Consider the following 14,793-nt stretch of genomic DNA (forward strand, 5'->3'; position numbering starts at 1 on the left):
AGAGTCCACAGCTGGAGGGAGAGGGAGTGGGCCACAGAAGCCAGACGGCCACAGCAAAACGGGCACTGCAGGGGCAGGGTAGGCTCTTTCATGGCAGAAATTAAAGCACTTTATTTTAGGTGTACTGTTCAACCAAATCATAGTTTTAACTTGCACAGCCAAGTCAAAGGGTCGCAAAATGCAACTAAATGGTCGCAGTCTGGAACTCTGCTATATTAAAGTTCTGGGGCTCTGCAGTAATTTCCTGGGTATCGGAGATAAGGCAGCTCGTTTGACACAGAAAATCAGTGTCGGGGCCAAAACAAGCGCTGGCATATTGCTGCTGATGACAAAAACACAATAGAAACACTACAGTGTTTGTGTTGTGTGGGCAATGTGATGTCGGTGCTTCCGGTGAGTTGTGCTGAGGTCAGGTGAAACCCACAGGACTGTATTTCACTGGCTAGTGGCTACACCACTGAATGCTGCTGAGCTGTGGTCGCAGATAGGCTGCACAGACACACAGCTCAATGATCACATTGTGGATGTGGAGAGCATACATCAAAGACAGAAAAGGTAGAGACAAATCTCACTTTCTGGTTCATACACAGTCAATTAACTATATTCTTTTCATAGGTAAACAGCTTCATTTATCCACCATCTTTACATACACTACACAAGATGACTTGCGCTTCAGACCAGTCAGGGAGTGATCGCCCAGGCAGTCATGAGCAGCTGACTCAGGAGGGGAGGGGTGATTGGAGGAAGTAGGGGGATCACCAAGGTGTCAAAGCCATGGGTCCGCTTCCCATATTGCCAGCCCAGTTGTTCAGCATGAGATTGGCTACATTACATATAGGTCCAATCACAATCCCCTAATACGGATAGGGTAGGTTCTTATCAAAACAAACCTTAAAAACAGGCTGTCTTTTGTTAGAATAATCAACAAAAAGGAAGCAATAAATCACCAACAGAACATTTAATAACAATAGAAGGATCAACTTAACGAATACAAGTTAAAAGAAATGCGTAAGTATAGAATGCTTTCAGATTGATTTTAAGGTAGCTAAACATACAACATTAAAATAACCTAGGCACAAACATCACTTGATTGTTAATACAAGACAAAATGTGATTGTGCTCCTTAACTTGTATTTGTCTGTGGTGCTCCTGTTCTGTCAGTGGCTATCAATGGAGACGTGGCAGCAGCCTAGGAGTGTGGCGTGATGAGTGAGACAGAGGCCTGGAGGGTTTACCCATCACCCAACTGAGCTGAGCTCGGAATTCACACACACTGCTGTTGTTGTGGGAGGGGATAGTAATGTCGGACTAACGTCACTCAAAAACAATCCAAAGACCCAACATGTATTTTAACTGTGAGAACAAAAACTGACTTTAAATCCAAAAAGACCGCCATCACATGTTCCCATACCTGTGGATCGTGACTTGAGCAAAAAAAGTAAAAAAAAAGGGCCATTTGGAAGCATCAGGCCCAGATAAAGAGAGACTAGAGAGGATATGAGGATGGTGGTGATGGTGAGTGAAGCACACGGTCTGTATGTTATGCGTTGGTGTCGTGCTTGGCCCTGGCCGTTTGGCTCTGAGTGCAGGGGATCAATCTCCTCCTCTGTCTAAACACTGTGTGCACTCAGCAGACGTTTACGGGACGTCAGTCCGACTCGAAGCAGACAGCATACACCACTGGCTGGCCTGACGCTGTGGAACCGCTCAGAGTTTGGGGATCTGGAGTAGGACAGTACTATACCAGACCCAATACTACCATGACAAAACACCCAATTAAAATGAGAGATTCTCATCTTAAAAGGATGTTATCAATAGGGTTTGATCCTTAAGGGAAAAAACACGACAGTCTTAAGGAGGCCTGGCTGATTGGAATGTTCATACCGGACACTGGTGAACTCTTTCTATAAAGGCAAGCAGCCACAGGTGAAACTGACCTTCACATTTTCTTTGCAAAAGTTATTATCAGCATTATCAAAGGATTACCAAGTAGGCCTATACTGGTACAAGTCCAGTGTTAACAGTAGATTGAAATCTAAATGTTGCTATTTAAGGCTACATTCCTAGTATTACCAGCTCCTCTTCTATTCCCTTGCTCAGAGCCAAACCAGGGATGTTTTCAATATTTCAAATTGAACTCCAAACTCTGTGTGCCCTGCAAGTAAACCCATAATTCTCCATATCCCGCTGTAAGGAGTTTACAGTAAAAATAAAATGATCCATTAATCTTTGTGAGAGAACAACATCTTCAACACGGCGTCGTAGAGCACCTCCGCTGACGTCTTGATTAACTTCATCAGATCAATCAAACAGAACAGGTCCATAAAGGAACAGTGAACTGCTTTGAAGGCAGTCTTTATGTAAGCAAGGCAATCAATCTTAGTGGTTTTTATTCAGCCCATGCTGACTAATCTGTGCTGGGGATGGGCTGGGCCTGGATGTGTCTGTGCGGTCCTCAGCAGTCCCTCCACAGCTCTTTTTCTTTCATCTGATGAGCCTTTGTATAAATATTGACTTCTTGCATCAGCAGGACACTTGTTATTGTTGGTCGCGTTTGAACCACAGAAACATAGGATTTATGTGGACACCAAATACTCCCCACATAACAAAGCACTACCATAGTCTGGTTAAACAAATACCTCAAGAGTCTGGTTCAGTTTGATTCCACAAAAACATCTGTTCATTTAAGGGTGTCCTAGTCACAGTCCCTTTCTTTTGAAGTGGAAAAGAAATACCAAGACGAAGAGCACCCTGAATGAGATCCTTCACGCTGTACAGCCTGACGACTGTTGCCATCTTTACAAACACCAAGTGAAATATCGAGGCAGCAATGCTGACTTCTAAACGGAAAAGAGTGGATTCCACCACCTAAAGTAAACAACCGCCCTGCCAAAACAGACTTCGACAACACTCTGGAAAGCTGATGAGCGGAACAATGAGTCATGTGGTGTAGAGGAGACTAATGGAACCAGGAGGACTAACCCCTGTGTAGTTAGGCAAACATTTCACAGGGCTGTCTACTGATCTCCAGGTACAGTTATAGAAGTTTAACATGTATCAGCTTACACACAAACAAGCACAAAGCTCTAGTGTTTCCTCCCATTGAGTACTATTCTCAGCCACTCAGGCAGCCCTCTGACCATGGCAGGCTCTCCGCAGCCTCTGGTACTGGGCAGCCAGCACTGCACTGGGGCTACATGGTCTCCACTGATAAGGAGGAGGAAGTGGCCGTGCCAGAGTGTGCACTTTGGACTTTCCACTCTCATTACAACCAAACAGGAAGAGGAGAAGAGGTTTCACGCCAGACAAAATCTGTCCACCAAAATAAGATCACGAAGTGAGGAATTTTTTTGTAGAGGTCCATGAGTGTCAAATTTGGTGAACAAAAAATGTAATTCCTAATTTGCTACATGAGGCTTATTTGGTCAAACAGAAGTTCCGTAATGGTTCGGTTGTTACGAATGCATTGATAAGTAGACGCACCAACTGTACATCGGCGTTGTGCCTGTTGTTCACACGCGCATCTGCCCTCTCATTGGCTAGAATGGTCCCACCTGATCTTGCCTCCACCTTCGACATGTATTTAATTTCCATTGTTAGAGCGGTCACAACTATCTTGTCAATATAATAGAAAATCTTTGCTACAACAACAACCCTCCCCTCCATGCTCCCACCAGCACCAGCCATGGTTGTTGACGACTAGCGCTGAGTCATTTCAGGTCACTTTGGTTTCGGCTCGATAATAAAATAAATAAATCACGGTTTTCTGTAAAAAATTTTTTACATTAATTGCATTGTGCATTATGTGGGTTAAATGTTGTAACACTGAATAAAACAATTAATAAAAGTCCCATGGTGGTAATGACTGACCATTACGGCATAATTTATTCACATTACTTTAATCAAAAATGTGTTTTATTTGATGACTGTCATTTCATCTCTATAGCGCTGCTGCCTATGCTGTCTGAATCACAATTTTAGTAGTTCTTCAAAAATAAATAAGGCATACTTTTATGACTGCTGAATACCAACTATCAATCACTTAGCTCATATATTTTCGGGCTCGCGAAGCAACTGCTTTCCATCCCTCTCGATCAAGTGTTCACTCTTCTCTCAGTGACTGCTCCTCACAGAGCGGACAAGTTAAAGCAGCTGCGCGCAAAGGATTATGGTCATTGTAGTTAATTACCACTTTTATGCACTAAACTATGTAGAATATTGGCCTGTTGGAAACTACAATTCCCTACATCGCACAGTTCAGACTTGATCTGATTTCTCTCTAAATAAACTGCACATCGAGCTAAATGGAATTCTAATAACTTAACCGACGGTCAATTAGTAAAAAAAACTAAAGAATAACCTACATTTCGGTTAATCGCTCAGCACTATTGACTACAGAAACACTTTAATTCACGATCAAACAGTTTTCTTCTTGTCATGTTGTAATGCGATCTGACGGTTTATATTTCAACATCCCAGTCCAACCTTCCAGAATCTTCTGGGTGAAAAGTACAGCATCAGGAGTATTCAAAAGGTTCACCACTTCAGTCACTCAATAGCAGATGCATCACATCATTATAGCAGGCCCCTTATCCAACCATGTCCAATGAGTAAGCCCCCCCCCGCCCACATAGTCGTGTGAACCCATAGGACACACAGAGGCTTTCCTAAATTCAGACAGCTTACAGACCTTGTTACATAACCACCAACATGTCTATTTGGGAGAAAAAAACAATGCAATTTTCGGTGTTCTATTTTAAGCAACTGACGCCACTTTACATTCGGAGACATCTCTGATCTATTCCTCTGACCCAGGGTTACACTGAATCATTCCATGTAGCTGAACATGCCACCCACAAGCACTGCACAACTACACACGTGTACAGTACACGTCACACACAAAAAATGTGTACTCAAGAGGGCACACATGCGCACACACACTCTTTCAGTCTCCGTCTCTCTCTCCACCTGCACGCACTCCACCTGGTGCGTGCGAGTACAGAAGTGTAATGGCTCCAGGTTTATGTCCCATGCCATGTTCTCAGTAAATGAACAGCAGATGAGTCACATGTGTGTTTACAGTAGAGAAAAGCTCTGTTGTTAATGTGCCATCATTCCACTGCTCTGCTCCAGTCTCTGGACCCAGACAGGCTACACAGCCAGCCCACTGGGGACCATATGGTTCCTGTGACAGAAGATCTAGGTGCTGCTGGCCTGCTGGATGACAGCCTCCTCTAGCTAATACAGCTTTAGTCCATCACTGGAACCAATACACACTCTGGTAGAGGCAGGAGCCAGGTTCACTAGGGGTTCACAGAGGGGAGAGAGGAGGGATGGTGCTGTCGTAGTGAGAGTTATGCTCCTCTAGTGCCTGCATAAAGCACCTGGTAGGAAGCACAACATGATATTATTGAACTACAGGGTGACACGATCCACCGCTGAAATACGTCACACCACCATCTCCTGGTCACTGTCTCAGAAACTAAATCAAAACGATTTGTTATCACAACCAATCCTTGACACAACAGATAACTCACTCAAAAATTCCCACAGACACTCCTATGGGATCTTTTGCGGTCTAGGACTGGCAGTGGCACTGGGGATATTGGGAGTTAAATCATACCAGTGCGAGGCAGTGCCAGTGTTGCGTGTGTGGCTACCTTGCATGCAGTCCTCTATCCTGTGGATGAGCTGGTAGGACTTGCAGCGGTCCAGCAGGGTCCTGATGGCTGGGAGGGGATCCAGCACGATGGTCTCAGGGTGGGCCTCAATGTAGTCCTGAAAGGAGGCGCCACACACACACACGGGAGATTATGAGGGAGCACACATCACAGCTAATGTAGGCAGTCTGGACCCTGTGCAACACTTATACCTCACAGTAGGACAGGGCTCATGTGTATTTCCATTTTGGTACCCTGCTCATTCCTTCATGTCCACTGTGTTGTGGTGTGTCATCACTGTGCCCTGCATGGCAGGCTGTTAGGTCAGCGTGAGGTTTCCTGATTTATATAACCACACCCCCATCTCTCTATCCTCCTCGTCTCTACACTCCATCCTCCTCTCCAAGCCATCTCCCTCCTCCATCTCCCACTCTCACCTCTCTGCACAGTCCTTCTTCCTGCCAGCCTGTCATCATGTCAGTCTTTTAGCTACTCTTCAACACTGGCAGATGCTTTGGCCTAAACATTATGCAAAAGAGTCAACACCCCCCCCCCCCCCCCCCCAGTGAAATCTCATTTTTCCGTAAATACATTTTTAGACAAAGGCAAAGAGGTCTAATGTAGCCTAACAAACATACATGCACACACACACAGGAACAAAAATGACTGCCTACACAATCTATTTTCCTTGAGACTGAACATCCATCTGTGGAGAGTATGACTCCTGCCAGCGCTGATCAAAACAGTAGTGTGGTTACATAAGACAAACATGTTGCCATCAAAAACTAAAGCCAAACCAATCTTCCAGTGGTTTAAAAGAACTGACAACTCCTCTGAATTTTGGCCATCAATTTGCTAAAACAAAATATATAAAAAATGTCCTACAAATGTGTGTGAGAGAAAAAAGGGTGGGACAGACAGTGGATTCCTCCATGGGGATTTGAGTGTGGCAGAGTGTGCTAGGTAATAATGGAGAAAGACATAAACCTACAGGTAGCTGCCATAAAAGGAAACACTTTCGTAAATGAGGGTTCTGGCGGCTCTTATGGTGTGGGGTGCATTTCCTGGCATGGTTTAGGTCCTCTCAACCCATTAAGGCGACCACATGCTGAAACAGCTGAAACAGCTCCGAAGACTTTGTCCATATATGACGACATTCGGGTACACATTTTTCTTCTTCAAGGCAAGCCAAAATCGGTAGCCGAAGTCTATGCCACTTCATTTGTGCTTGGTCAACAGTAAGGATTCTTCATAAAAGTCTGTTGTCATTCAACGAGAGACTGCTCGTTTACATGCACATTTTTTCACTGAAATACCTCACCAAACATCTCAGCTAGATGTAAAATTGCACGACTAAGATCTCATCAGCAAAAAGAGTCAAAATTAAATGACAGATTTCTTGAGTCATTTTAGATCAATTTTGATTATGAGGAAGTGTATACTGTACACTATGGTGTCTCAAAATGGACAAACGGTACTATTGCCGCTTTTTAAAAGTTTTTCAAGCGAAGGTCTTAAGGGAGTACGAGAGCACACTCGTTGGTGTAGGCGCCAGAGGGCAAGGTAAACGCCAATAAATACACAGCCATTCTGAGCGATCACTTTCAACCTATGGTAAAGCATTTCTATCCTGATAGGAGTGGTCTCTTCCAGGATGAAAATGCCCCCATCCACAGGGTACAAGCGGTCACTGAATGATTTGATGAGCATGAAAACCATGTAAAACATATGCCATGGACATCCAGCCACCAGATCTCAACCCAATTTAATTCTTAAGGGAGATTCTGGAGTGGCGCCTAAGACAGTGTTTTCCACCACCAACAGAACATTTTCTGGTGGAAAAATGGTGTCGCATCCATCCAATAGAGTTCCAGACTCTATGCCAAGGTGCAGTGAAGCTGTTCTGACTCGTGGTGGCCCAACACCCTTTTAAAACACTATGTTGGTGTTTCCTTTATTTTGGCAGTTAACTGTACATTTGCAAATGAAACAGGCCAACATATTAATTATGTATAACCCAATTCATAGGCCTATACTTGAAGGCCACGCAAGTCCAAGTGTTTATTGATGGTATTCTTCACAATCAACAAGCACTAGCTGTGTTTGCCTGTTTTGCAATAGAAGGCAGTTGTGGTATTTCCCCCTACAAGTCCTCTAAGGAAAAGAATACCACATTCACCTAAATCAAATCAAGTTTATTTTATATAGCCCTTCGTACATCAGCTAATATCTCGAAGTGCTGTACAGACACCCAGCCTAAAACCCCAAACAGCAAGCAATGCAGGTGTAGAAGCACGAAATCCACAGGATATGGTTGATGCCCTTTAAGATGTAAACAAAGCCTTGCACAGTTAGAGAAAATCTAATTCAGTTATAGTCAAAAGAAGGTATGCAAACTATCAGGCTACGTTTCCACAATGAAGTCCTCATTCCCTACACTACAGGATGCAGTGACAGTTCTGATTTAATGCTGTTTATTTCCATGCCACTGAATGACGGACTGACTAAATGCAAGGCTATATGTGACGTTCACTGGCAGGGTCAAAGTTAAATTCTAATCTCCCTGAAAGAAAACCTGCCCGCCAACTGCTTGTTATATTGCTGCGTAGCGTCTCTGATAGCAATAATTACTATGCCTTCACACAGCAAGATGGGGATATTCTGAGTCATAAAATACCTACAGGAGGGAGTGGAGATCAAATCAACAGTTGTTAAGCAACCCTCCCTTTCAACCATCCTAGTCATCTGCAACCAAGATCGATATCATTTCAAGAGGTGGGGTCCTTGACTGGCTCTACTGACAGGTACAACAGGCTTGAAGAAGAGGACTGGCCACCCCTCAGAGCCTGGTTCCTCTCTAGGTTTCTTCCTAGGTTCCTGCCTTTCTAGGGAGTTTTTCCTAGCCACCCTGCTTCTATATCTGCATTGCTTGCTGTTTGGGATTTTAGGCTGGGTTTCTGTATATATCACTTTGTGACATCAGCTGATGTAAAATAAAAAATAAAAATAAAATTTAATAAATTTGATTGATTGATCCCCACTTTTAAAATGGCATAAAAGAAAGGAACTGAACATTGCGTGCTGATGTGACATTAAGATTAATATATAAACAAATCTGAGAAGCATTTTGTTCTGTTGATTATCTGTCCCTTTTGAACATCCCCATCTTTCCTTTCCAAATAAGCAGTCAACAGCAGCGTAGTCTCAGTCCCTGGCAGTGAGGATGGCGTGACTGCGTGACTCTGCACACGACAACAGAGCCCTCTGAGTCATCCAGAGACAGAGGAGGAGGGCGAGAAAAGGGTGGCATGGATGGAGACCGCATCTAACACCTTTTAAAGCACTGCCAGATCGATCCACACAAGAACAAACACACAGCAACCATCACCACACACACCTCACACTTCAAAACGCATTCATTTCAAACTGTTCCCACTAAGATGAGACACAAAATGAGTGCACAACATTCACAACACAGGCTGTTCCTGTGAGATACAGAAATACATGACCACTTCCCCCTCTAATTAGCAAAACCACTTTAATTACCAGACGTGTTGTAGTGGTGAAATCTGTCTGTGGTGTTGTGGAATCATAGACTGTTGGCTGTTGTAACTCAGGCCCTCCCTCCCTCCCTCACCTGCACTCTCTGCACCAGCAGGACTGACTGGGTGTCGTTCTGGTCAGCCTCCAGGATCAGGTCGGTCAGCTTGTGGATGATGACGTCTAGGGGACCTTGCTCCTCCAGGGGCTGGCTCAGGTCCAGCTGGGAAGACACGGGAGAGGTCAGGGTTAGAGGTCAACAAGGAAACATAAACAAGGAAAGCTACTGTACTACCACTATAGCCATAACCACTGTCTTTTTGTTTTGTATGTTTTTGGTAACACTCTTGCTAAACAATGTAAAATGATGCAGCAGGGGGTGTTTCCTTCCTGCAGAGATACAGAACTAGCTCTGCCTCAACAGGCATAGAGTTATAAGATAGGTCTGGCTGCTGTGGTCAGTAGTGTACTGTAGGTCGATACTGGTGTTGTGTGGGTCAGCACATATACCCTGAGGACGGACACCCACACTCACCCTCTCCAGAAGAAGTGACAGGCTTTGGGGCACAACGGTCACTCTTCTACTGGGCTACAGGATGTGTCCAAATCACAAGGAGCCTCTATTGTGATCTAAGCTGAATGGATCCACTGTGGTGTGAGGGAGGGAGGGGTCAATGTGGGGGAGAGAGAACGTATGTACGGGTGTGTATTCTGATTATCTAAATCTCCGGGTGTGTGTGCTTTAGACCGTACCCTTTTCTAAGACCCTTTTGTCAGCATGTCTGAGTCCCCATTATGTTTGTATGCAACTGTATGCCTGCTTGTGTGTGTGTGTGTGTGTGTGTGTGTGTGTGTGTGTGTGTGTGTGTGTGTGTGTGTGTGTGTGTACTTCAGTAGGCTCGTCTCCAGCAGAAGGGCCATGCATTTCTGAACTGAAGAAACAGCTCACTGATAGATAGTGAAGGGCTATTTTGATACACACAAATCATCAAAAAACTAAAGTCAGACTGAGTCCAGAACTGTCTAATACAGCAAGGCCGAGCATGCTCTTTCTTTCCTATAATTAACGATAGGCATTTAGCAGACTAACAGCAATACTTGCTAAATGCAAAAATAACATGCAAATAAATAGGCCTACATGGTATGGAATGACCGTTTCGTTACACTTTACTAAATCTATTAGTACAGTAAAATGGGTGTACGGCATTGGCCTTACACAGAAGGAGGATTTTCCCCCAGGTACCGGACTGGTCAAGCATTCTGCACTAGACAAGAACACTGCCCGTCTTCTATATCTGCGTGTACACAGGTAGCACATTTGTGATAAGGAGCACATTGGAAGGCATTGAGTGGGTTGAAAGCATTATGGGGGCTAGATGTCTTTAAAAGGGAGCGTTAGACCGTTATCACTCATTATCACCCACTTTTTCAGTAACTGGAGATGTGTCAATAAAATACATTTAGCTAGCAGAGCTAGTTCAAGCAGCTGGTTCATCTGAGTCATTTGTGTTCAGTATGGGATCAAAATAAAGACACCTTAACAGCACACAGTGGGTCAGTCAGACAGGTGAACAATAACGTTCAACACAAAGAGATGTGAAAATTTAAAAGCTGCTGAACACTAGCATGGTCTGGCAGTGTAGGGAAGAGGACAGGTCTTATGCTTGGATCACACCGGCAGCGTCATTGCGCAAAATAGTACGCAGCATCATCTGGATATGTACGCAACAAAAGTTCAAAATTCACCTTCTGCTACCATTTCTGTCAAGCCGTCTACGCATACAGTTTGACGCATACGTTCGACAAATCCAACATATGCACCACACTGAACGCACTGCAAAACAATGCTGCAAGGCAAATCACATTTTATTTGTCACATGCACCGAATACAACAGGTGTAAACCTTACAGTGAAATGCTTACTTACAAGCCCTTAACCAACAATTCAATTTTAAGAAAACAGCACAACAAAAAAAAGCGGGGCTATATACAGGGGGTGCTGGTACAGAGTCAGTGTGCGGGGGCACCATTGTCAAGTTAATTGAGGTAATATGTACATGTAGGTAGAGTTATTAAAGTGACTATGCATAGATAATAACAGAGAGTAGCAGCAGCGTTCCAGAGGAGGAGGGGGGGGGGGGGGGGGGGCAATGCAAAAAGAACAGTCTATGACTAGGGTGGCTGGAGTCTGACAATTTCTAGGGCCTTCCTCTGATACTGCCTGGTATAGAGGTCCTGTATGGCAGGAAGCTTGGCCCCGGTGATGTACTGGGCCGTATGCACTACCCTCTGTATTACCTTGCGGTCGGAGGCCGAGCAGTTGCCAACCTGTCAGGATGCTCTCGATGGTGCAGCTGTAGAACCTTTTGAGGATCTGAGGACCCATGCCAAATCTTTTCAGTCTCCTGAGGGGCAAGAGGTTTTGTCGTGCCCTCTTCACGGCTGTCTTGGTGTTTTTGGAGCATGTTAGTTTGATGGTGATGCGGACGCCAAGGAACTTGAAACTCTCAACCTGCTCCACTACAGCCCAGTCGATGAGAATGGGGGAGTGCTCGGTCCTCCATTCCTGTAGTCTACAATAATGTCAAATGAAGAGTTTAATTGGAAATTAATGTCATTCTGGTGTACCAAAATGCAATGACGCAGTCGGTGTGATCGAAGAGTTAGTGCTCGGCAGAGCCCGTCAGTCGCAGTACAGGGCAGGCTGTTAAATACTTTTAGGTAATGGATAGATGACTCATTAGCCTAACCTTGGTCCTGCTCTTGTAAATGCCTACAAAAAAATAAATACATCTAAGAAAGACAAACCTGTGCTGTACCAATCGATACGAAATTCCATGCCTTTATCCAAGTTTGGTTCAAGATTATGAACTAACTTTGTGTCAGTAACACTAGCCAGGCAATGGTTTACTGTATATTATATCATCATGTATGTAAAGGTGACACTCCTTTCCATTATATTAGGGATTAACTAGAATCTCATACATACAGTAGGTCTATATTGTATTGTCTGAGAACCTTTATGCAGAGCAGGGAACAATAATCTCTGTTAATCCAGAAGTGAAATCTCGCATCATTTGGGTCAGATGCGTGATTAACTTCTGTGTTCATACGGGTTAGAAATTGAAAGCTCTGGCAAAAACGAAGTATTCACCCTCGCAATAGGAAACTCAGCCCCCCTCCTCCAATCGACGCACTGGAGCAGTTTAAGCACTGCCTTCGCCCAAACCTGATACGTCCAAATAACCAGTGATGAAAACCCCCAAAAACATAACAAATGCAGCTCGTTATGTCATGCATCCCATTCAGTCCTTCGGTCTACACGCAGAATCTGCCCATGGGAGATTAAGGGAGGGCACGCACACACAAGCCTGGGTGTTCCTCTTATTTACAATTACATTTGAGTAATTTAGCAGACGCTCTTATCCAGAGTGACTTAAAGTTAGTGTGTTTATTTTAAGATAGCGAGGTGGAACAACCACGTTTTATAACCGCCTTCCCCTCAAGACCTCATTATCTTACATTACCCCCCCACTCTCAGTGGTGAGTCCCTGAGCGTCCTCCTCGAACAATTGCCGTGCCCAATTCCAGTCCTTACCAGTGACTTAAAAAGGGTTGAATAACATTGTAAAATTCCCCTGTGACATAAGGATATATAGGCACTGTATATACACTATACTGCAACAAACCATCAAAGAGACAGGGCACACAACACTAAAGGAGTAGTTGAAGCACGCAGGGAGAATTTAGTCAGGACTGAGACGGAGGTAGCTAGAGAGGACACACTGCTTCCAGGGCTCGCCCTCCAACCCGTCTCCTTCTCTTGGTATGGGGTGGAGAGCAGGCAGAGGGGATTTGGCTGTGCACCACTGAGGCGCAGTTTCTAATCTCCTAAATCCACAACAGAGAGGTCCTGTCAACAGCCTGCCCCCACCTCACACACACAGGACTTCACACCATACACCGGAAAGCAGTAGCGTAAAGTACTTAAGTAAAAGTACTACTTAAGTCATTTTTGGGGGTCTGTACTTTACCATTTTCTGCCAACTTTTACTTCACTAGATTCCCAAAGAAAATAATGTACTTTTTACTCCATACATTTTCCCTGACACCCAAAAGTACTCGCTACATTTTGACAGGAAAATGGTCCAATTCAAACACTTAAAGAGAACATCCCTGGTCATCCCTACTGCCTTTGATCTGGCAGACTCACTAAACACACATGCTTCGTTGTAAATTATGTCTGAGTGTTGGAGTGTTCCCCTGGCTATCCGTCAATAAAAAAAATGGTGCCATCTGGTTTGCTTAATATACAACATTTGAAATGGTTTATACTTTTACTTTTGATACTTAAGTACATTTTAGCAATTCCATTTACTTTTGATGGTCCATTTCAAACCAAATACTTTTAGATTTTTTGTCATGTAGTACTTTACTGGGTGACTTTCACTCGAGTCATTTTCTGTTAAAAGGTATCTTTACCTTTACTCAAGTATGACAATTGAGTACTTTTCCCACCACTGCCGGAAAGGACAGGTCTGTCCCGTGCAGGTACTCACGTCATGGCTGGAGCATGATCTTGCTCCAGTGACCACAGAACTCAGTGCGAAGCCGCTGACGTTACGCTAAACACTAAAATCAGAAAATGGCGTCTGATGTCTTTTGGAGCCCCCCCCCAGGGACAGGAGTACAGGCCATGCCTGTGACAGACATCACAGAAAATACCCACAATCCTGCATAGAGAACCGTTCCAAGGGCAGAATGTTGAGCTTTCATGAGATTAAGGGAGCCAATGAAGCTACGTAGCGCCAGGCTCCTGAACCTCCCTGGAGTACATAGGGCAGTATCCTTCTCCCTCCTAACTAGGAGTGTGGAGGCACCCCACCAGGCTATCCGCACTGCTTCGAGTCCACTACTCATTCCTCTTCACTGTAGGTTTGAGATCACTGAGAAGTAGAGGATATGATCTCCATGGCGAAGATGACAGCTGCTGAGCCTATGCTCTAGTGACTCTCTGAAAGCCTGGGAGAGAAAGAATGGAGGACGCTACTGCTGAGCTACTCTCTCATCTGAGGCTTCATTACTGAAGGCCTGCTGCTCCCAGCCTCCTCTCACGCCAACTCCAGATGGCTGGGGTGATACCATGCTCTAGAGATCCGAGAGATGAGCATCTCTGTCAGAGATATAGATAACATCCAGAAGAAAACTTAGCACTCCCAAGATCATGCTACAGAGGGCTAGGACTGGGGGGAAGACCACCGTAGAATGATCTTCCCTGAAGTGATGTAATACTTTATGTTCTGTGCTCATACAATATTGACGAGAGCTGCAGCCTTACTCATTATGCATTCTATCTTGGCTTTGAGGTAGTCATAAAAAATAAAAATTTTAAACATGAAAACGCATTATGAAATGACATTAAAATTTGTGTTTTAATGAAAATGCCAGCCTAAAATAGTGAACGTTCAAAATATTCCTTTGTCTGTCAGGTCCACATAAAAAAAATACCATTAAATAAATATTTCAGTTGTGTGTATTACTTGGTTTTATTGAATTACTTTATCAAATAAAGAACTGTAAAGTCATCTCATCTC

The 14,793-nt window shown here is 44.2% G+C and overlaps 1 protein-coding gene across 2 annotated transcripts in view; it reads right to left on the bottom strand.

Moving 5' to 3' along the window:
• Nucleotides 1-14,793, bottom strand: part of itpk1b (inositol-tetrakisphosphate 1-kinase b) — a 42,980-nt gene that overhangs the window by 8,976 nt on the left and 19,211 nt on the right. For both annotated transcript variants that reach the window (XM_071365950.1, XM_071365951.1), the window contains exons 4-5: nt 9,298-9,423; nt 5,661-5,778 (exon numbers count right to left, since the gene is read on the bottom strand). In XM_071365950.1, the coding sequence (XP_071222051.1) occupies nt 5,661-5,778; nt 9,298-9,423 (244 nt within the window). The remainder of the gene's footprint in view (nt 1-5,660; nt 5,779-9,297; nt 9,424-14,793) is intronic.

Source organism: Salvelinus alpinus, chromosome 25 (genome assembly GCF_045679555.1).
Source record: "Salvelinus alpinus chromosome 25, SLU_Salpinus.1, whole genome shotgun sequence".
Classification (NCBI taxonomy): domain Eukaryota; kingdom Metazoa; phylum Chordata; class Actinopteri; order Salmoniformes; family Salmonidae; genus Salvelinus; species Salvelinus alpinus.